This window comes from Salmo salar, chromosome ssa27 (assembly GCF_905237065.1).
Source record: "Salmo salar chromosome ssa27, Ssal_v3.1, whole genome shotgun sequence".
NCBI classification, from domain to species: Eukaryota; Metazoa; Chordata; class Actinopteri; order Salmoniformes; family Salmonidae; genus Salmo; species Salmo salar.
The window spans coordinates 44,914,773-44,939,072 of record NC_059468.1 but is presented as its reverse complement, the minus strand read 5'-3'; the positions used below and the strand labels follow the sequence as shown (position 1 = coordinate 44,939,072).

At 46.2% G+C, this 24,300-nt stretch overlaps 1 protein-coding gene across 1 annotated transcript in view; it reads left to right on the top strand.

Moving 5' to 3' along the window:
* LOC106589158 (CUB and sushi domain-containing protein 2) overlaps window positions 1-24,300 on the top strand; it is an 881,306-nt gene that overhangs the window by 259,156 nt on the left and 597,850 nt on the right. The window contains exon 4 of the mRNA XM_045709574.1: window positions 15,979-16,158. Within this exon, the coding sequence (XP_045565530.1) occupies window positions 15,979-16,158 (180 nt within the window). The remainder of the gene's footprint in view (window positions 1-15,978; window positions 16,159-24,300) is intronic.

Here is a 24,300-nt window from a genome sequence, read left to right as displayed (position 1 = left end):
GAGGTAATAGACTATAGAGGGCTACAGGTGTGATGTAGGTAGAGGTAATAGACTATAGAGGGTTATAGGTGTGATGTAGGTAGAGGTGATAGACTATAGAGGGTTATAGGTGTGATGTAGGTAGAGGTAATAGAGGGTTATAGGTGTGATGTAGGTAGAGGTAATAGAGGTTTACAGATGTGATATAGGTAGAGGTGATAGACTATAGAGGGTTACAGGTGTGATGTAGGTAGAGGTAATAGAGGGCTACAGGTGTGATGTAGGTAGAGGTAATAGACTATAGAGGGTTACAGGTGTGATGTAGGTAGAGGTAATAGACTATAGAGGGTTATAGGTGTGATGTAGGTAGAGGTAATAGACTATAGAGGGTTACAGGTGTGATGTAGGTAGAGGTAATAGAGGTTTACAGATGTGATATAGGTAGAGGTAATAGACTATAGAGGGTTACAGGTGTGATGTAGGTAGAGGTAATAGACTATAGAGGGTTATAGGTGTGATGTAGGTAGAGGTAATAGACTATAGAGGGTTACAGGTGTGATGTAGGTAGAGGTAATAGAGGGTTACAGGTGTGATGTAGGTAGAGGTAATAGACTATAGAGGGTTACAGGTGTGATGTAGGTAGAGGTAATAGACATAGAGGGTTACAGGTGTGATGTAGGTAGAGGTAATAGACTATAGAGGGTTACAGGTGTGATGTAGGTAGAGGTAATAGACTATAGAGGGTTACAGGTGTGATGTAGGTAGAGGTAATAGACTATAGAGGGCTACAGGTGTGATGTAGGTAGAGGTAATAGACTATAGAGGGTTATAGGTGTGATGTAGGTAGAGGTAATAGACTATAGAGGGTTACAGGTGTGATGTAGGTAGAGGTAATAGACTATAGAGGGTTACAGGTGTGATGTAGGTAGAGGTAATAGACTATAGAGGGTTACAGGTGTGATGTAGGTAGAGGTAATAGACTATAGAGGGTTATAGGTGTGATGTAGGTAGAGGTAATAGACTATAGAGGGTTACAGGTGTGATGTAGGTAGAGGTAATAGACTATAGAGGGTTATAGGTGTGATGTAGGTAGAGGTAATAGACTATAGAGGGTTACAGGTGTGATGTAGGTAGAGGTAATAGACTATAGAGGGTTATAGGTGTGATGTAGGTAGAGGTAATAGACTATAGAGGGTTACAGGTGTGATGTAGGTAGAGGTAATGAATAGAGGGTTACAGGTGTGATGTAGGTAGAGGTAATAGACTATAGAGGGTTACAGGTGTGATGTAGGTAGAGGTAATAGACTATAGAGGGCTACAGGTGTGATGTAGGTAGAGGTAATAGACTATAGAGGGTTACAGGTGTGATGTAGGTAGAGGTAATAGACTATAGAGGGTTACAGGTGTGATGTAGGTAGAGGTAATAGAGGGTTATAGGTGTGATGTAGGTAGAGGTAATAGACTATAGAGGGTTACAGGTGTGATGTAGGTAGAGGTAATAGACTATAGAGGGTTACAGGTGTGATGTAGGTAGAGGTAATAGACTATAGAGGGTTACAGGTGTGATGTAGGTAGAGGTAATAGACTATAGAGGGTTACAGGTGTGATGTAGGTAGAGGTAATAGACTATAGAGGGTTACAGGTGTGATGTAGGTAGAGGTAATAGACTATAGAGGGTTACAGGTGTGATGTAGGTAGAGGTAATAGACTATAGAGGGTTATAGGTGTGATGTAGGTAGAGGTAATAGACTATAGAGAGTTACAGGTGTGATGTAGGTAGAGGTAATGTATAGAGGGTTATAGGTGTGATGTAGGTAGAGGTAATAGACTATAGAGGGTTATAGGTGTGATGTAGGTAGAGGTATATAGAGGGTTATAGGTGTGATGTAGGTAGAGGTAATAGACTATAGAGGGCTACAGGTGTGATGTAGGTAGAGGTAATAGAGGGTTATAGGTGTGATGTAGGTAGAGGTAATAGACTATAGAGGGTTATAGGTGTGATGTAGGTAGAGGTAATAGAGGGTTATAGGTGTGATGTAGGTAGAGGTATTAGACTATAGAGGGCTACAGGTGTGATGTAGGTAGAGGTAATAGACTATAGAGGGTTATAGGTGTGATGTAGGTAGAGGTAATAGACTATAGAGGGTTACAGGTGTGATATAGGTAGAGGTAATAGACTATAGAGGGTTACAGGTGTGATGTAGGTAGAGGTAATAGACTATAGAGGGCTACAGGTGTGATGTAGGTAGAGGTAATAGACTATAGACTACAGAGGGCTAACATACACAATGGTTGTCTGTGCTTTATTTCTGCTATTCTCACCTCCATCCATGGGAGAAGGAGAGGGAGTTGATTTCAGCATCTCTCAGCCTCTCTAAGTAGAAGTGATGAGACTTGCCAGCCATTGTCCGGTGGATGCTTGCCGAACAGTGCAGGGGGCATTGATTCAATTGCTGCTTGACAAAGCAGAAAGTGCTTATTGAGCTAATGTGTTAGAATCGATCTCACAATGTCACTTCTAAAACGCGCCAACGAGCTAAAAAAGAGAGAGTGAGGGAAGAAAGAGAGGGAGAGACAGGGAGAGAGAGGAATAGAGAGAGAGAGAGAGAGAGAGAGAGAGAGAGAGAGAGAGAGATAGACATGGATAGACAGGGAGAGAGAGAGAGACAGGTAGAGAGAAGAAGAGAGAGGAATAGAGAGAGAGAGCGAGACATGGATAGACAGGGAGAGAGGGAGGGAGAGAGAGAGACAGGTAGAGAGAGGAAGAGAGAGGAATAGAGAGAGAGTAGAGAAAGAGAGAGAGAGAGAGAGAGAGAGAGAGAGAGAGAGACATGGATAGACAGGGAGAGAGAGAGGAAAAAAAGAAAGAGGAATAGAGAGAGAGTGAGAGAGAGAGAGAGAGAGAGAGAGAGAGAGAGAGAGAGAGAGAGAGACATGGATAGACAGGGAGAGAGAGAGGAAGAGAGATAAACAGAGAGAGAGAGAGAGGAAGAGAGAGGAATAGATATAGAGAGAGATCAGCAAATATACAGTTGAAGTCAAAAGTTTACATACACTTAGGTTGGAGTCACTAGGCCACCTGTAGCCCCTACAAAGTTGGGTTGTATTGGAGAGAGTCTCAGTCATAAGTAATTTTCCACACACAGTCTGTGCCTGAATTTAGTTTTCATGCTGGTGAGGGACGAGAATCCACTCTCACATACAGCTTAAGTCAGAAGTTTACATACACTTCGGTTGGAGTCATTAAAACTAGTTTTTCAACCACTCCACAAATTTCTTGTTAACAAAATATAGTTTTGGCAAGTCGGTTAGGACATCTACTTTGTGACTGACACAATACATTTTCCCTAAAATTGTTTACAGACAGATTTTTCACTTATAATTCACTGTACCACAATTCCAGTGGGTCAGAAGTTTACATACACTAAGTTGACTGGTGCCTTTAAACAGCTTGGAAAATTCTAGAAAATTATGTCATGGCTTCAGAAGCTTCTGATGGACTAAATGACATACATTGAGTCAATTGGAGGTGTACCTGTGGATGTATTTCAAGGCCTACCTTCAAACTCAGTGCCTCTTTGCTTGACATCATGGGACAATCCAAAGAAATCAGCCAAGACCTCAGAAAAAAAATTGTAGACCTCCACAAGTCGGGTCCATCCTAGGGAGCAATTTCCAAACGCCTGAAGGAACCACATTCATCTGTACAAACAATAGTACGCAAGTATAAACACCATGGGACCACGCAGCCATCATACCGCAGCCATCATACCTACAAACCTGACTCAGTTACACCAGCTCTGTCAGGAGGAATGGGACAAAATTCACCCAACTTATTGTGGTAAACTTGTGGAAGGCTTCCCGAAATGTGAAACAGACGCCTCACAAGTCCTCAACTGACAGCTTTATTAAGTAGTACCCACAAAACATCAGTCTCAACGTCAACAGTGAAGAGGCGACTCCGAGATGCTGGCCTTCTAGGCAGAGTTCCAAAGAAAAAGCCATATCTCAGACTGGCCAATAAAAATAAAAGATTAAGACGGGCAAAAGAACACAGACACTGGACAGAGGAACTCTGCCTAGAAGGCCAGCATCCTGGAGTATGTACATATAGCTAGGGATTAGTCAACAGGATAGATAATAGACAGTAACAGCAGTATACTGTAGGTAGGGTGTAAAGGATAGATAATAGACAGTAACAGCAGTATACTGTAGGTAGGGGTAAAGGATAGATAATAGACAGTAACAGCAGTATACTGTAGGTAGGGGTAAAGGATAGATAGACAGTAACAGCAGTATACTGTAGGTAGGGGTAAAGGATAGATAATAGACAGTAACAGCAGTATACTGTAGGTAGGGGTAAAGGATAGATAATAGACAGTAACAGCAGTATACTGTAGGTAGGGGTAAAGGATAGATAATAGACAGTAACAGCAGTATACTGTAGGTAGGGGTAAAGGATAGATAATAGACAGTAACAGCAGTATACTGTAGGTAGGGGTAAAGGATAGATAATAGACAGTAACAGCAGTATACTGTAGGTAGGGCTAAAGGATAGATAATAGACAGTAACAGCAGCGTATGTGATGAGTTAAAATAATTAGAGCAAAAAGGGTCAATGCAGATCGTCTATTGGTTAACTATTTAACTCACTATTTAGCAGTCGTATGGCTTTGGGTTAGAAACTATTTAACTCACTATTCTGCAGTCGTATGGCTTTGGGTTAGAAGCTATTTAACTCACTATTTAGCAGTCGTATGGCTTTGGGTTAGAAGCTGTTCATGGTACTGTTGGTTACAGACATGGTGCATCACTACGTCTTGTTGTGTGAAAAGAGAGGACAGTTTATGACTTGGGTGGCTGGAGTCTTTGACAATTTTTAGGGCCTTTCTTTCTGACACCGCCTGGTATAGAGTTTCTGGATGGCAGGGAACTCAACCCCAGTGATGTACTGGGCCGCACACACTCTACCATCTGTAGCTCCTTGCGGTAGGATGCCAAGCAGTTGACATACCAAGTGATGATGCAGCCAGTCAAGATGCTCTCGATGGTGCAGCTGTAGATCTCTCGTTTGCTCTGTTGCTCTCTCTCTGTTTTTTCTCTACAAGTCAATCTCAATTAGTATCTCTCCTACTTTTTACTGTGTTTCTGTCAGTAAGAGGAGGAAGAAGAGAGGAGGAGAGGATGAGGAGGGAGACGTGTGACAACCATCTGTGCCAGAACAGGATACGCTGTGTGTGTGTGTGTGTGTGTGTGGTGGGGGGGGTGTGTGGGGTGTGTCTCGTGTGTGTTTTGTGTGTTTTGTGTGTGTGTGTGTTGTGTGTGGGGGTGTGGTGTCTCTGTGTGTGTGTGTGTGTGTGTGTGTGTGTGTGTGTGTGTGTGTGTGTGTGTGTGTGTGTGTGTGTGTGTGTGTGTGTGTGCATGTGGGGGGGTGCTGGCTGTGGGATGTGCTGGTGGCGTCTGTGTGTGGAAAGGGGCGTCTGTGCGTCGGCTCGTGTGTGTGTGTGTCCATATTTCTGCTGCAGTACGTCAGGTCTGAGCTGGATCCAGACTGTCTGTTGACCTGGTGTCTGACAAGTTATCAAGAGGATGAGTGATGAAGAGAGAGAGAGAGATCCACACCTGTCCCCTCCTGTCCCTCTGTTCCCCTCCACACCATCTGCCCCAATGTACCCAGACATAGACTGATATCATCTGGTAACACTGCTAAATATCCTGTTTATAAAAAATAAAATAAAAATTCTCTCTCTCTCTCTCTCTCTCTCTCTCTCTCTCTCTCTCTCTAATTTAAGGGGCCCTATTGGCATGGGAAACATGTTTACATTGCCAAAGGAAGTTAAATAGATAAAAACCAAAATTGACATTAACAGTAAACATTGCCCTCCCAAAAGTTCTGAAATAATAAAGACATTTCAAATGTCATATTATGTCTATATACAGTGTTGTAACGATGTGCAAATAGTTAAAATAAATAAACATAAATATGGGTTGTATTTACAATGGTGTTTGTTCTTCACTGGTTGACCTTTTCTTGTGGCAACAGGTCACACATCTTGCTGCTGTGATGGCACACTGTGGTATTTCACCCAGTAGATATGGGAGTTGATCAAAATTGGATTTATTTTCTAATTATTTGTGGATCTGTGTAATCTGAGGGAAATATGTGTCTCTAATATGGTCATACATTTGGCAGGAGGTTAGGAAGTGCAGCTCAGTTTCCACCTCATTTTGTGGGCAGTGGGCACATAGCCTGTCTTCTCTTGAGAGCCAGGTCTGCCTACGGCGGCCTTTCTCAATAGCAAGGATATGCTCACTGAGTCTCTACATAGTCAAAGCTTTCCTTAAGTTTGGGTCAGTCACAGTGGTCAGGTATTCTGCCGCTGTGTACTCTCTGTTTAGGGCCAAATAGCATTCTAGTTTGCTCTGTTTTTTGTTAATTCTTTCCAATGTGTCAAGTCATTATCTTTTTGTTTTCTCAAGATTTGGTTGGGTCTAATTGTGTTGTTGTCCTGGGGCTCTGTGGGGTGTGTTTGTGTTTGTGAACTGAGCCCCAGGACCAGCGTGCTTAGGGGGGCTCTACTCCAGGTTCATCTCTCTGTAGGTGATGGCTTTGTTATGGAAGGTTTGTGAACAGAGCCCCAGGACCAACTTGCTTAGGGGACTCTTCTCCAGGTTCATCTCTCTGTAGGTGATGGCTTTGTTATGGAAGGTTTGTGAACTGAGCCCCAGGACCAGCTTGCTTAGGGGACTCTTCTCCGGGTTCATATCTCTGTAGGGTCTGTTTGTGTTTGTGAACAGAGCCCCAGGACCAGCTTGCTTAGGTGACTCTTCTCCAGGTTCATCTCTCTGTAGGTGATGGCTTTGTTATGGAAGGTTTGGGAATCACTTCTTTTTAGGTGGTTGTAGAATTTAACGGCACTTTTCTGGATTTTGATCATCAGCGAGTATCGGCCTAATTCTGCTGGCCGTTATTTGGTGTTTTATGTTATACACAGAGGATATTTTTTGCAGACCTCTGTATGCAGAATCTCAATTTGGTGTTTGTCCCATTTTGTGAATTCTTAGTTGATTGGACCCCAGAGCTCACAAACATAAAGGACAATCTATAACTGATTCCATTTTTTTTTGCCAGATCCTTATTGGTATGTCAAAATGTATGTTCCTTTTGATGGCATATAATGCCCTTCTTCCCGCCTTGTCTCTCAGTTCGTTCACAGCCTTGTGGAAGTTACTTGTGGCGCTGATGTTTAGGTTGTGGTATGTATAGTTTTTTGTGTGCTCTATAGCAATTCCTAGATGGAATTTGTATTTGTTGTCCTGGCAACTAGACCTTTTTTAGAACACCATTATTTTTGTCTTACTGAGATTTACCGTCAGGGCCCAGGTCTGTCAGGGCCCAGGTCTGTCAGGGCCCAGGTCTGTCAGGGCCCAGGTCTGGCAGGGTCCAGGTCTGGCAGGGTCCAGGTCTGGCAGAATCCGTGCAGAAGATCTAGGTGCTGCTGTAGGCCCTCCTTGGTTGGGGACAGATCTAGGTGCTGCTGTAGGCCCTCCTTGGTTGTGGACAGATCTAGGTGCTGCTGTAGGCCCTACTTGGTTGAGGACAGATCTAGGTGCTGCTGTAGGCCCTCCTTGGTTGGGGACAGATCTAGGTGCTGCTGTAGGCCCTCCTTGGTTGTGGACAGATCTAGGTGCTGCTGTAGGCCCTCCTTGGTTGGGGACAGATCTAGGTGCTGCTGTAGGCCCTCCTTGGTTGGGGACAGATCTAGGTGTTGCTGTAGGTCCTCCTTGGTTGGGGACAGATCTAGGTGCTGCTGTAGGCCCTACTTGGTTGAGGACAGATCTAGGTGCTGCTGTAGGCCCTCCTTGGTTGGGGACAGAAGCACCAGATCATCAGCAAACAGTAGACATTTGACTTCAGATTCTAGTAGGGTGAGGCCGTGTGCTGCAGACTGTTCTAGTGCCCTCGCCAATTCGTTGATGTATATGTTGAAGAGGGTGGGGCTTAAGCTGCATCCCTGTCTCACCTCATGACCCTGTGGAAAGAAATGTTTGTGTTTTTTGCCAATTTTAACTGCACAATTATTTGTGTACATGGATTTTATGTCGTATGTCTTTCCCCCCAACACTACATTTCATCGATTTATATGGCAGAGCCTCATGCTAAATTGAGTCAAAGGCTTTTCTTAAATCAACAAAGCATGAGAAGACTTTGCCTTTGTTTTGGTTTGTTTGTTAATTAGGGTGTGCAGGGTGAATACGTGGTCTGCCGTACAGTAATTTTGACATTTGCAGTACGTTGTTTTCACTGAGGAAATGTACAAGTCTGCTGTTAATGATAATGCAGGGGGTTGTTGTGTTTTGTTCTGTGGATTTGTTCTATCTGGATTGCGTGAACTAGCTCTGAGCTCCACCATGTCTATCTCTCTCTCTCTCTCTGTGTGAATGTATCCCTCTCAATGATGGAGTGTGTGTCCAGTGCAGGTCTGTAGAGATGTAAATGAGACTCATTCCGGATGTGGGGAGTCATCACTGTTAGAGAGAGAGCTTTTCCTGCTGTGTTCTCTCTCTTTGATCTCGTAAATGTCCTGCTCGAACTGCATGAGGACACCCTGCGCCATTACTGTCCCAGACTTGTACATGTTGACAGAGGTTGTTTACATTTCCTCATTGTCTAGTATTCTGAGTTTCCACCCTGGGACAATACCTTCTCTCTTGACCTAGGGGTAGTGTGGTCTTATAGCACTGTGCCATGCCAGGGGATGGTCTGGTTAATATAGCACTGTGCCAGGGGATGGTCTGGTTAATATAGCACTGTGCCAGGGGATGGTCTGGTTAATATAGCACTGTGCCAGGGGATGTTCTGGTTAATATAGCACTGTGCCAGGGGATGGTCTGGTTAATATAGCACTGTACCAGGGGATGGTCTGGTTAATATAGCACTGTGCCAGGGGATGGTCTGGTTAATATAGCACTGTGCCAGGGGATGGTCTGGTTAATATAGCACTGTGTCATGCCAGGGGATGGTCTGGTTAATATAGCACTGTGCCAGGGGATGGTCTGGTTAATATAGCACTGTGCCAGGGGATGGTCTGGTTAATATAGCACTGTGCCAGGGGATGGTCTGGTCAATATAGCCTTCCCTGTAGCTCAGTTGGTAGAGCATGGTGTTTCCAACACCAGGGTTGTGGGTTCGATTCCCACGGGGGGCCAGCACAGAAAAAAAAAATAATGAAATGTACTAGTTGTATGAAATGTATGCATTCACTACTGTAAGTCGCTCTGGATAAGAGCGTCTGCTAAATGACTAAAATGTAAAAAATGTAATATAGCACTGTGCCAGGGGATGGTCTGGTTAATATAGCACTGTGCCATGCCAGGGGATGGTCTGGTTAATATAGCACTGTACCATGCCAGGGGATGGTCTGGTTAATATAGCACTGTACCATGCCAAGGGGATGGTCTGGTTAATATAGCACTGTGTCAGGGGATTGTCTGGTTAATATAGCACTGTACCAGGGGATGGTCTGGTTAATATAGCACTGTGTCAGGGGATTGTCTGGTTAATATAGCACTGTACCAGGGGATGGTCTGGTTAATATAGCACTGTGTCATGCCAGGGGATGGTCTGGTTAATATAGCACTGTACCAGGGGATGGTCTGGTTAATATAGCACTGTGCCAGGGGATGGTCTGGTTAATATAGCACTGTGCCAGGGGATGGTCTGGTTAATATAGCACTGTGCCAGGGGATGGTCTGGTTAATATAGCACTGTACCAGGGGATGGTCTGTTTAATATAGCACTGTGCCAGGGGATGGTCTGGTTAATATAGCACTGTACCAGGTGATGGTCTGGTTAATATAGCACTGTGCCAGGGGATGGTCTGGTTAATATAGCACTGTACCAGGGGATGGTCTGGTTAATATAGCACTGTGCCATGCCAGGGGATGGTCTGGTTAATATAGCACTGTGCCAGGGGATGGTCTGGTTAATATAGCACTGTGCCAGGGGATGGTCTGGTTAATATAGCACTGTGCCAGGGGATGGTCTGGTTAATATAGCACTGTGCCAGGGGATGGTCTGGTTAATATAGCACTGTGCCATGCCAGGGGATGGTCTGGTTAATATAGCACTGTGCCAGGGGATGGTCTGGTTAATATAGCACTGTGTCATGCCAGTGGACGGTCTGGTTAATATAGCACTGTGCCATGCCAGGGGATGGTCTGGTTAATATAGCACTGTGCCAGGGGATGGTCTGGTTAATATAGCACTGTGTCAGGGGATGGTCTGGTTAATATAGCACTGTGTCATGCCAGGGGATGGTCTGGTTAATATAGCACTGTGTCATGCCAGGGGATGGTCTGGTTAATATAGCACTGTGCCAGGGGATGGTCTGGTTAATATAGCACTGTGCCATGCCAGGGGATGGTCTGGTTAATATAGCACTGTGCCAGGGGATGGTCTGGTTAATATAGCACTGTGCCAGGGGATGGAAGTGAAGTTGCTTTACGTTCCCCTCTTTGTAACAGTCAGCAAATGTTGTCTCTGGATTGTCCTTGAGGAGCTACTTTTTGGACTTATTACGTGCAGTGTTGTTTTTAATATCCAAGTGGTACTGTACTGTGATGACATCTGCACAGGGATGTGGGTGGGGGATGCCATGGTACAGGGGGGCTTCACAGGCCTCTGCATTTGGGTGGAGGAGGCTGGGATGTACCATGGTACAGGGGGGCTTCACAGGCCTCTGCATTTGGGTGGAGGAGGCTGGGATGTACCATGGTACAGGGGGGCTTCACAGGCCTCTGCATTTGGGTGGAGGAGGCTGGGATGTACCATGGTACAGGGGAGCTTCACAGGCCTCTGCATTTGGGTGGAGGAGGCTGGGATGTGCCATGGTACAGGGGGGCTTCACAGGCCTCTGCATTTGGGTGGAGGAGGCTGGGAAACTCTGCTGCCATTGTTAGGTTCAAGAGTTTTCATACATCTCACTCCACACTTCAGTGCTAATTGAAGATGCAGCCAGGTCTGTTCAGTCCTAGCAGCTTGGTAGCTTAGTAGCCCTGTTTATTAAGCTTTATATAACAGAAATACCTAGAGATTATTGTCTTTTACTTTCTGGCTTCAGAAGTACGTTCAGACCAAACATTACTCAGTTTTGTGTTGGATGTTATTTCCAGGTTTCCGCTGTTTTTCTTCTGCTGGTTTTGGTTTGTTAGAAGTGTTTTCTAGATAATCCTTGGTAGTAAGAATCCACTCAGGTATATTTAGTCCAAAATCAAGCTTTAACGTATAGAATTTTGATTTGGTTTGAAGGTTTTGATGTAGAGGGTAGTATCCTGAAGAAGTCCTTGTTTGTATTTTACTATTTCACATGTTCCCTCTCTCTCTCCAACTCCATCTCTCTCTCTCTCTACCCCAATCGCTCTCTCTCCCTCCCTCCCTCCCTCTCGCTCTCTCTCCCTCCCTCCCTCCCTCTCGCTCTCTCTCTCTCTCCCTCCCTCTCTCCCTCCCTCTCGCTCTCTCTCTCTCTCCCTCGCTTTCTCTCTCTCTCCCTCGCTTTCTCTCTCCCTCCCTCCCTCCCTCCCGCTCTCTCTCTCTCTCCCTCGCTTTCTCTCTCCCTCCCTCTCCCTCCCTCTCCATCTCTCGCTCTTTACCTCTCTCTCACTCTCTCTCTCTCTCTCTCTACCCCAATCGCTCTCTCTCCCTCCCTCTCTCTCTCTCTCTCTCTCTCTCTCTCTCTCTCCCTCTCTCCCTCCCTCCCTCTCGCTCCCTCCCTCTCCATCTCTCGCTCTTTACCTCTCTCTCACTCTCTCTCTCTACCCCAATCGCTCTCTCTCCCTCCCTCTCTCTCTCTCTCTCTCTCTCTCTCTCTCACTCTCTCTCCCTCCCTCTCTCTCTCTATCTCTCTCTCTCTCTCTCTCTCTCTCCCTCCCTCCCTCCCTCTCGCTCTCTCTCTCTCTCCCTCACTTTCTCTCTCCCTCCCTCCCTCCCTCCCTCACTCCCTCCCTCTCGCTCTCTCTCTCTCTCCCTCCCTCCCTCGCTTTCTCTCTCTCTCTCTCTCTCTCTCTCTCTCGCTCTCTCTCTACCCCAATCGCTCTCTCTCCCTCCCTCCCTCTCTCCCTCTCGCTCTCTCTCTCTCTCTCCCTCCCTCTCGCTCTCTCTCTCTCTCTCCCTCGCTTTCTCCCTCCCTCCCTCCCTCCCTCTCTCTCTCTCTCTCTCCCTCCCTCCCTCTCCAGCTCTTGCTCTTTACCTCTCTCTCTCTCTCTCTCTCTCTCTCTCTCTCTCTCTCTCTCTCTCACACACACACTCTCTCTCTCTCTACCCCTCTCGCTCTCTCTTTCTCTCTGTCTCTCTCTCTCTCTCTCCTCCCAGCTCTAAATCAAATCACAATTTTATTTGTCACATGCGCCGAATATAACAGGTGCAGACCTTACAGTGAAATGCTTACTGACAAGCCCTTGACCAACAATGCTTTAAGAAGTTAAGAATAAAAATAATAAAAAATTAATAAATAAGTGATTAGTAAAAAATAGAAAATAATAGTAACAAATATTTAAATAGGAACATTAAAATAACAATAGCGAGGCTATATACAGGGGGTACCGGTACAGAGTCAATGTGGAGGCTATATACAGGGGGTACCGGTACAGAGTCAATGTGGAGGCTATATACAGGGGGTACCGGTACAGAGTCAATGTGGAGGCTATATACAGGGGGTACCGGTACAGAGTCAATGTGGAGGCTACATACAGGGGGTACTGGTACAGAGTCAATGTGGAGGCTATATACAGGGGGTACCGGTACAGAGTCAATGTGGAGGCTATATACAGGGTGTTACGGTACAGAGTCAATGTGGAGGCTATATACAGGGGGTACCGGTACAGAGTCAATGTGGAGGCTATATACAGGGGGTACCGGTACAGAGTCAATGTGGAGGCTATATACAGGGTATTAAGGTACAGAGTCAATGTGGAGGCTATATACAGGGGGTACCGGTACAGAGTCAATGTGGAGGCTATATACAGGGTGTTACGGTACAGAGTCAATGTGGAGGCTATATACAGGGGGTACCGGTACAGAGTCAATGTGGAGGCTATATACAGGGGGTACCGGTACAGAGTCAATGTGGAGGCTATATACAGGGGGGTACCGGTACAGAGTCAATGTGGAGGCTATATACAGGGGGTACCGGTACAGAGTCAATGTGGAGGCTATATACAGGGGGTACCGGTACAGAGTCAATGTGGAGGCTATATACAGGGGGTACCGGTACAGAGTCAATGTGGAGGCTATATACAGGGGGTACCGGTACAGAGTCAATGTGGAGGCTATTTACAGGGGGTACCGGTACAGAGTCAATGTGGAGACTATATACAGGGGGTACCGGTACAGAGTCAATGTGCGGGGCCACCGGTTAGTCGAGGTAATTTAGGTAATATGTACATGTAGGTAGAGTTATTAAAGTGACTATGCATAGATAATAACAGAGAGTAGCAGCAGCGTAATAGAGGGGTCTGGGTAGCCATTTGATTAGCTGTTCAGGAGTCTTATGGCTTGGGGGTAGAAGCTGTTTAGGAGCCTTTTGGACCTAGACTTGGCGCTCCGGTACTGCTTGCCTTGCGGGAGCAGAGAGAACAGTCTATGACTAGGGTGGCTGGAGTCTGAAAATGTTTAGGTCCTTGTTGGGTGTGTGTGTGTGTGACACGTGTGGTAAACTCTCTCTCTCCTCCCAGCTCTACCCAGCTATACCTGTGGTAACCTCTCTCTCTCTCTCCTCTCAGCTCTACCCAGCTATACCTGTGGTAACCTCTCTCCCTCTCTCCTCCCAGCTCTACCCAGCTATACCTGTGGTAACCTCTCTCTCTCTCTCCTCCCAGCTCTACCCAGTTATACCTGTGGTAACCTCTCTCTCTCTCTCTCTCTCTCTCTCTCTCTCTCTCTCTCTCTCTCTCTCTCTCTCTCTCTCCTCCCAGCTCTACCCAGTTATACCTGTGGTAACCTCTCTCTCTCTCTCTCTCTCTCTCTCTCTCTCTCTCTCTCTCTCTCTCCTCCCAGCTCTACCCAGCTATACCTGTGGTAACCTCTCTCTCTCTCTCCTCCCAGCTCTACCCAGCTATACCTGTGGTAACCTCTCTCTCTCTCTCCTCCCAGCTCTACCCAGTTATACCTGTGGTAACCTCTCTCTCTCTCTCTCTCTCCTCCCAGCTCTACCCAGCTATACCTGTGGTAAACTCTCTCTCTCTCTCCTCTCAGCTCTACCCAGCTATACCTGTGGTAACCTCTCTCTCTCTCTCTCTCTTCTCCTCTCAGCTCTACCCAGCTATACCTGTGGTAACCTCTCTCTCTCTCTCTCCTCTCAGCTCTACCCAGCTATACCTGTGGTAACCTCTCTCTCTCTCTTCTCCTCTCAGCTCTACCCAGCTATACCTGTGGTAACCTCTCTCTCTCTCTTCTCCTCTCAGCTCTACCCAGCTATACCTGTGGTAACCTCTCTCTCTCTCTTCTCCTCTCAGCTCTACCCAGCTATACCTGTGGTAACCTCTCTCTCTCTCTTCTCCTCTCAGCTCTACCCAGCTATACCTGTGGTAACCTAGGATAGGATATAGTAATCCTTCTAACCCCCCCCCCCCCCCCTCCTTAAAGGATTTAGATGCACTATTGTAAAGTGGTTGTTCCACTGGATATCATAAGGTGAATGCACCAATTTGTAAGTCGCTCTGGATAAGAGCGTCTGCTAAATGACGTAAATGTAAATGTAAATGTATGTAACCTCGCTCTCTCTCTCTCCCAGCTCTACCCAGTTATACCTGTGGTAACCTCTCTCTCTCTCTCTCTCTCTCCTCCCAGCTCTACCCAGTTATACCTGTGGTAACCTCTCTCTCTCTCTCTCCTCCCAGCTCTACCCAGTTATACCTGTGGTAACCTCTCTCTCTCTCTCCTCCCAGCTCTACCCAGCTATACCTGTGGTAACCTCTCTCTCTCTCTCTCCTCCCAGCTCTACCCAGCTATACCTGTGGTAACCTCTCTCTCTCTCTCTCCTCCCAGCTCTACCCAGTTATACCTGTGGTAACCTCTCTCTCTCTCTCTCCTCCCAGCTCTACCCAGTTATACCTGTGTTAACCTCTCTCTCTCTCTCCTCCCAGCTCTACCCAGCTATACCTGTGGTAACCTCTCTCTCTCTCTCTCTCCTCCCAGCTCTACCCAGTTATACCTGTGGTAATCTCTCTCTCTCTCTCTCCTCCCAGCTCTACCCAGCTATACCTGTGGTAACCTCTCTCTCTCTCTCTCTCCTTCCAGCTCTACCCAGCTATACCTGTGGTAACTCTCTCTCTCTCTCTCTCTCTCCTCCCAGCTCTACCCAGTTATACCTGTGGTAACCTCTCTCTCTCTCTCTCTCTCTCCTCCCAGCTCTACCCAGTTATACCTGTGGTAACCTCTCTCTCTCTCTCCTCCCAGCTCTACCCATCTATACCTGTGGTAACCTCTCTCTCTCTCTCCTCCCAGCTCTACCCAGCTATACCTGTGGTAACCTCTCTCTCTCTCTCTCTCTCCTCCCAGCTCTACCCATCTATACCTGTGGTAACCTCTCTCTCTCTCTCTCTCCTCCCAGCTCTACCCAGCTATACCTGTGGTAACATCTTTCTCTCTCTCTCTCCTCCCAGCTCTACCCAGTTATACCTGTGGTAACCTCTCTCTCTCTCTCTCTCTCTCTCTCCTCCCAGCTCTACCCAGTTATACCTGTGGTAACCTCTCTCTCTCTCTCTCTCTCTCTCTCTCTCTCCTCCCAGCTCTACCCAGTTATACCTGTGGTAACCTCTCTCTCTCTCTCTCTCTCCTCCCAGCTCTACCCAGTTATACCTGTGGTAACCTCTCTCTCTCTCTCCTCCCAGCTCTACCCAGTTATACCTGTGGTAACTCTCTCTCTCTCTCTCTCTTCTCCCAGCTCTACCCAGCTATACCTGTGGTAAACTCTCTCTCTCTCTCTCTCTCTCTCCTTCCAGCTCTACCCAGTTATACCTGTGGTAACCCAGGCCAGCTGGTCAACGGTCTTCAACAGGGCTCGACCTTTAACATTGGAGAGAAGATCAGGTACAGCTGCAGCCCTGGCTACGTGTTAGAGGGTCACACCACGCTGTCCTGTCTGGCCACGTCTGCTGGGACCGCAGCATGGGACTTCCCCTGCCCTACTGCAGAGGTAGGATACCCACACACACACACACACACACACACACACACACACACACACACACACACACACACACACACACACACACACACACACACACACACACACACACACACACACACACACACACACACACACACACACACACACACACACACACACACACACACACACACACACACACACACACACACGATACACACACACACACACACACACACATACACACACACACACCGATACACACACACACACATACCCCCACACACACACACACACACACACACACACACACACACACACACACACACACACCCACACACACACACACACACACACACACACACACCATAGTTTGGTGGTACAGTGACCGTCTCCCACTGGTCAGGGTGTATGGTTGTTTCACTGATGTCTTATTTACCATGTCAGGACCCCTGTGGCTTTATAGCTGCCCGATCAACTGCCTGAACCGTTTGGCCTTTACTCTGATGTAGCCAGGACCCCCAGAGCGTTGACACCTGCCATGGTGTGTCTCGTCAGCAGCAATATGACATTACAACAAGACTCTGTCAGACATTACACGATGACATATGAGTTATACAATCTGGCCGGAAAGACACACACACACACACACACACACACACACACACACACACACACACACACACACACACACACACACACACACACACACACACACACACACACACACACACACACACACACACACTGTCTCTGTCTGTGCTGTACCTGTGGTTTGTGTCAGTGTGCATGCTGACCAGAGCTCTGTGACAGGCCGGGATTCAGGAAGCCCACGTGCAGACACACATGGTGTGTGTGTGTGTGTGTTTGTGGGTTAGAGAGAGAGACAGAGAGATCACACACGGAAGGGCACAGAGAGACATTTCCATCCCTCCATCCCTCCATCCCTCCACCCCTCCATCCTAAACTCTGTGTCCATCTGGACTTCTCACCTTAACTATCCTTTACCTCTCTCTATTCCGCTTTCCCTCTCTTACTCGTTCCCTCTCTCTATTCCTCTTTACCTCTCTCTAATCCTCTTTACCTCTCTCTATTCCTCTTTACCTCTCTCTAATCCTCTTTACCTCTCTCTATTCCTCTTTACCTCTCTCTAATCCTCTTTACCTCTCTCTATTCCTCTTTCCTTCTCACTTTTCCTCTTTCCCTCTCTCTATTCCCCTTTCCCTCTCTCTATTCCCCTTTACCTCTCTCTATTCCTCTTTACCTCTCTCTAATCCTCTTTACCTCTCTCTATTCCTCTTTCCTTCTCACTCTTTCTCTCTCTCTCTTTCTCAGCTACAGAATCTTTCTTCCCTCTCGCTTTACCTCTCCCTTTTACTCTCCCTACTGCTTCTGTCAGCCCGTCTCTCCCTCCCTCCCTTAACCGCTTTGTCCCCCCAGCCCATGTTCTGCCCGGCAGAAACAAAGCGTCCGGGCAGCCAGGATATCATAAATATGTCACTTCCTCCTGAGAAATTACACGTTTTAGAAACGGGCAATTTCCACGGCGATTAATTGAGGTCTCTCGCTGCGGCAGCGCCACATAAAAGCTGGCGAACACGCCTGAATGCTTTCTCATAAACGTATTGTTAATGTTCCTCCAATTACCTAGCCTGTGCATACATTTGAGAGCACAGTCGTACACCAACAAAGCTAGGCCATAGCTTGGCAGTTGGGACTTTTTGGGATGGTGGGTGTGTGTATTCTGTTGGATCAGATCAACTCTCATTTAGCAGCTTTCTATCTTTATCTATCAGTGCTCTCCTCTCTCGTCTCTCCTCCTCTATCCTCTTTCCTCTCCTCCTCTTTCCTTTCTCCTCTCTCTTCTCTCCTCCTTTCTCCTCTCTCGTCTCTCCTCCTCTATCCTCTTTCCTCTCCTCCTCTTTCCTTTCTCCTCTCTCGTCTCTCCTCCTCTTTCCTTTCTCCTCTCTCGTCTCTCCTCCTCTTTCCTTTCTCCTCTCTCTTCTCTCCTCCTCTTTCCTCTCTCGTCTCTCCTCCTCTTTCCTTTCTCCTCTCTCTTCTCTCCTCCTCTTTCCTCTCTCGTCTCTCCTCCTCTTTCCTCTCTCATCTCCTCTCTCCTCCCTCCTCTCTCCTCCATCCTCTCTCCTTTCCACTCTCCTCTCTCCTCTCTCATCTCTCCTCTCCTTTCTCCTCTCTCCTCTTTCCTTTATCCTCTCTCCTCCATCCTCTCTCCCCTCTCCTCTCTTCTCTCTCCTCTCCTTTCTCTCCTCTCTCCTCCATCCTCTCTCCTTCATCCTTCATCCTTTCTACCTTTTTCTTCCTCTCTCTTCTCTCCTCCATCATCTCTCCTCTCTCCTCTCTCCTCTCTCCTGAGGATAACAGTGGATGATATTGCCACTCCTATTTGCCATATCTTCAGTTTAAGCACTAGAAAGTGTGTGCCCTCAGGCCTGGAGGGAAGCAAAAGTAATTCCGCTACCCAAGAATAGCAGCCTGTTACCAGTAAAGTTTTGAAAATGTTGTTTGACCAGATACAATGCTATTTTGCAGTAAACAAATTGACAACAGTCTTTCAGCATGCTAATAGGGAAGGACATTCAACAAGCACAGCACTTACACAAATGACTGATGATTGGCTGAGAGAAACTGATTATGAATAGAGCGTTGGCTCTGTTTTGTTAGAGTTCAGTGTGACCTTTGACATTATCGATCATAGTCTGTTGATGGAAAAACTTATGTGTTATGGCTTTACACCCCCTGCTATGTTGTGGATAAAGAGTTACCTGTCTAACAGAACACAGAGGGTGGAAGCCTCTCCAACATAATCCAGGTAGAATCAGGAATTCCCCAGGGCAGCTGTCTAGGCCCCTTACTTTTTTAAATCTTTACTAATGACCATGTCACTGGCTTTGAGTAAAGCCAGTGTGTATGTGGATGACTTAACACTATACACGTCAGCCACTAAAGCAACTGAAATGACTGCAACACTCAACAAAGAGCTGCAGTTAGTTTCAGTGGTTGACAAGGAATAAGTTCGCCCTAAATATTTCAAAAACTAAAAGCATTGCATTTGGGGCAAGTCATTCACTAAACCCTAAACCTGAATTAAATATTGTAATGAATAATGTGGAAATTGAGCAGGTTGAGATGACTAAACTGCTTGGAGTAACACTAGATAGTAAACTGTCAAGGTCAAAACATATTGATACAACAGTAGCTAGTATGGGGAGATGTCTCTTCATAATAAAGCGATGCTCTGCCTTCTTAACAACACTATCAACAAGGCAGGTCCTACAGGCCCTAGTTTCTACCTTCTTAACAACACTATCAACAAGGCAGGTCCTACAGGCCCTAGTTTTGTTTCACCTGGACAACTGTTCCCTCTTGTGGTCAGTTGCCACAAAGAGGGACTTAGGAAAATGACATCTGGTTCAGAACATGGCAGCATGGCTGGCCCTTGGATGTACATGGGGGGGGGGTTAACATTAATGATATGCATGTCAACTGACTTCATGACTGCTTGTATGAAAGGTATTGAATGTACAAAGCAATCTGATTGAACTACACAGACACCACATGAGGTTGGTGACCCCTGGGCTGATGGTATTGACTACAGTGGAATGGGATTGGAATGGTACCAAACACATTAAACAAATGATTTCCATGTGTTTGATGCCATTCCATTCTGTTGGTGGTATTTTACATGTTGTATTGTAGTGGTGTAATAATGTTAGATGATGCACTGTTTTATATTTTGTTTAATGTGTAATGTACCGATCTTAAAGTCTTTGGACCCCTGAAAGAGCAGCTGCTGCCTTGACAGAAACTAATGGAGATCCATAATAAACCCCAGGAAGAGTAGCTGCTGCCTTGGCAGGAACTAATGGGGATCCATAATAAACCCCAGGAAGAGTAGTTGCTGCCTTGACAGAAACTAATGGGGATCCATAATAAACCCCAGGAAGAGTAGCTGCTGCCTTGGCAGGAACAAATGGGGATCCATAATATACCCCAGGAAGAGTAGCTGCTGCCTTGGCAGGAACAAGTGGGGATCCATAATAAATACAAATACAAATCCTCTTTCCTCTCCTCTCTCCTCCATCCTCTCTCCTCTCCTCTCTCCTCCATCCTCTCTCCTCTCATCTCTCTTGTCTCATACCTCCTCTCTCCTCTCTCTCAATTCAGTTAATATCATAGGGCTTAATTGGGAAAATAAACAGACAGAAAATAAATAAGGGAAATAAAAAATTAAAAAATAAAAAAACATTTTTAAATAATAGAGACACTTCCAGTGTTATATGATTGGCAATGTATAGTGATGTAACAATGTGTAAATAGTTTAAGTACGAAAAGGAAACTAAATAAACATAAATATAGTTTGTATTTAAAATGGTGTTTGTGGACAATACAGTGCCACCGACACGGCCCACTACCAAAACCTGCGGGCTCTCCTTCACTGCAGCCAACGTGAGTAAAACATTTAAACGTTTTAACCCTCGCAAGGCTGCCGGTCCAGACAGCATCCCTAGCCACGTCCTCAGAGCATGCGCAGACCAGCTGGCTGGTGTGTTTACGGACATATTCAATCAATCCTTATCGCAGTCTGCTGTTCCCACATGCTTCAAGAGGGCCACCATTGTTCCTGTTCCCAAGAAAGCTAATGTAACTGAGCAAAACGACTACCGCCCCATAGCACTGACTTCCATCCTCATGAAGTGCTTTGAGAGACTAGTCAAGGACCATATCACCGACACCCTAGACCCACTCCAATTTGCTTACCGCCCCAATAGGTCCACAGACGACGCAATCGCAACCACACTGCACACTGCCCTAACCCATCTGGACAAGAGGAATACCTATATAAAAATGCTGTTCATCGACTACAGCTCAGCATTTAACACCATAGTACCCTCCAAACTCGTCATTAAGCTCGAGACCCTGGGTCTCAACCCCGCCCTGTGCAACTGGGTCCTGGACTTCCTGACGGGCCGCCCCCAGGTGGTGAAGGTAGGAAACAACATCTCCACCCCGCTGATCCTCAACACTGGGGCCCCACAAGGGTGAGTTCTCAGCCCCCTCCTGTACTCCCTGTTCACCCATGACTGCGTGGCCATGCACGCCTCCAACTCAATCATCAAGTTTGCAGACGACACAACAGTAGTAGGCTTGATTATCAACAACGACAAGACGGCCTACAGGGAGGAGGTGAGGGCCATCGGAGTGTGGTGTCAGGAAAATAACCTCACACTCAATGTCAACAAAACAAAGGAGATGATCGTGGACTTCAGGAAACAGCAGAGGGAGCACCCTCCTATCCAGATTGATGGAATAGTAGTGGAGAAGGTGGAAAGTTTTAAGTTCCTCGGCGTACACATCATGGACAAACTGAAATAGCCCACCCACACAGACAGGGTTGTGAAGAAGGCGCAACAGCGCCTCTTAAACCTCAGAAGGCTGAAGAAATTTGGCTTGTCACCTAAAACCCTGACAAACTTTTACAGATGCACAATCAAGAGCATCCTGTCGGGCTGTATCACCGCCTGGTACGGCAACTGCTCTGCCCATAACCGTAAGGCTCTCCAGAGGGTAGTGAGGTCTGCACAACGCATCACTGCGGGCAAACTACCTGCCCTCCATGACACCTACACCACCCGATGTCACAGGAAGGCCAAAAAGATCATCAAGGACAACAACCACACGAGCCACTGCCTGTTCACTCTGCCTGTATCACTAGCCACTTTAAACAATGCCACTTTAATAATGTTTACATATCCTACATTACTCATCTCATATGTATATACTGTACTCTACACCATCTACTGCATCTTGCCTATGCCGTTCAGCTATCACTCATCCATATATTTATATGTACATATTCTTATTCATTCCTTTATACTTGTGTGTATTAGGTAGTTGTTGTGAAATTGTTAGATTACTTGTTAGATATTACTGCATGGTCGGAACTAGAAGCACAAGCATTTCGCTACACTCACATTAACATCTGCTAACCATGTGTATGTGACAAATGAAATTGGATTTGATTTGTTTGTTCTTCACTTGTTGCCCTTTTCTTGTGGCAACAGGTCACACATCTTGCTGCTGTGATGGCAAACTGTGGTATTTCCCCCGTAGATATGGCAATTTTTCAAAATTGGACATGTTTCAAATTATTTATGGGTCTGTGTAATCTGAGGGAAATATGTGTCTCTAATATGGTAATACATTTGTCAGGAGGTTAGGAAGTGCAGCTCAGTTTCCACCTCATTTTGTGGGCAGTGGGCATATAGCCTATAGCCTATCTTCTCTTGAGAGCCAGGTCTGCCTACAGCGGCCTTTCTCAATAGCAAGGCTATGCTCATTGAGTCTGTACATAGTCAAAGCTTTCCTTAAGTTTGGGTCAGTCACAGTGGTCAGGTATTCTGCCACTGTGTCCTCTCTGTTTAGGGCCAAATAGCATTCTAGTTTGCTCTGTTTTTTTGTTAATTCTTTCCAATGTGTCAAGTCATTATCTTTTAGTTTTCTCATGATTCGGTGTAATTGTGTGGCTGTCCTGGGATTCTGTTTGTGTAATTGAGTAGAGTCCTTTACCAGATGGCAGAAGGTTCATCTCTCTGTAGGCGAGGGCTTTTTTATGGAAGTTTTGAGAACAACTTGTTTTTTTTAATTTGGTTTTGCTATTTTTTATTTATTTTGATAATTAGCTAAATTTGTCCTGATTCTGCATTGCATTGTTTGGGGTTTTAAGTTTGTACAAAGTCTCAAATTTGTGAATTCTCTCTCCTACCCCCTATCTCCTTTCTCCTGTCTCCCTCTCTCCTCTCTGTTCATATTTGAGAGGCTGGTGTGTGTGTGTGTGTGTGTGTGTGTGTGTGTATTGTTCTGTGGCCTGCGCTGCCTCACGGTTTGGTTGTCATGACACCCAAGGAAAGGAGACTTGGATGTCGGTCTCCATATGGAGAAGCATTAAACCAACCAGAATGACTGGAACTTTGCACCGTTCAATCTCTCAGAAGGGACAGTTCTACAGATTCTATATTTTTATTTCAACCTTTATTTAAATGTAGTTTATCTGGCTTGTCTGGGTGATGTTGGAGGACCTGAGCCCTAGGACCATGCTTCAGGACTACCTGGCCTGATGACTCCTTGCTGTCCCCAGTCCACCTGGTGGTGCTGCTGCTCCAGTATCAACTGTTCTGCCTGCTGCTATGGAACCCTGACCTGTTCACCGGACATGCTATCTGTCCCAGACCTGCTGTTTTCAACTCTCTAGAAACAGCAGGAGCGGTAGAGATACTCTGAATGATCGGCTATGAAAAGCCAACTGACATTTACTCCTGAGGTGCTGACCTGTTGCACCCTCAACATCCATTGTGATTATTATTATTTGACCCTGCTGGTCATCTATGAACATTTGAACATCTTGGCCATATACTGTTATAATCTCCACCTGGCAAACCAGACGAGGACTGGTCACCCCTCAGCCTGGTTCCTCTCTAGGTTTCATTCTAGGTTCTGGCCTTTCTAGGGAGTTTTTCCTAGCCACCGTGCTTCTACACCTGCATTGCTACACCTGCATTGCTTGCTGTTTAAGGTTTAAGGTTTTAGGCCGGGTTTCTGTACAGCACTTTGTGTCGTCAGCTGATGTAAGAAGGGATTTATAAATATACTGCTCAAAAAAATAAAGGGAACACTTAAACAACACAATGTAACTCCAAGTCAATCACATTTCTGTGAAACCAAACTGTCCACTTAGGAAGCAACACTGATTGACAATAAATTTCACATGCTGTTGTGCAAATGGAATAGACAACAGGTGGAAATTATAGGCAACAAGCAAGACACCCCCAATAAAGGAGTGGTTCTGCAGGTAGTAACCACAGACCACTTCTCAGTTCCTATGCTTCCTGGCTGATGTTTTGGTCACTTTTGAATGCTGGCGGTGCTTTCACTCTAGTGGTAGCATGAGACGGAGTCTACAACCCACACAAGTGGCTCAGGTAGTGCAGCTCATCCAGGATGGCACATCAATGCGAGCTGTGGCAAGAAGGTTTGCTGTGTCTGTCAGCGTAGTGTCCAGAGCATGGAGGCGCTATCAGGAGACAGGCCAGTACATCAGGAGACGTGGAGGAGGCCGTAGGAGGGCAACAACCCAGTA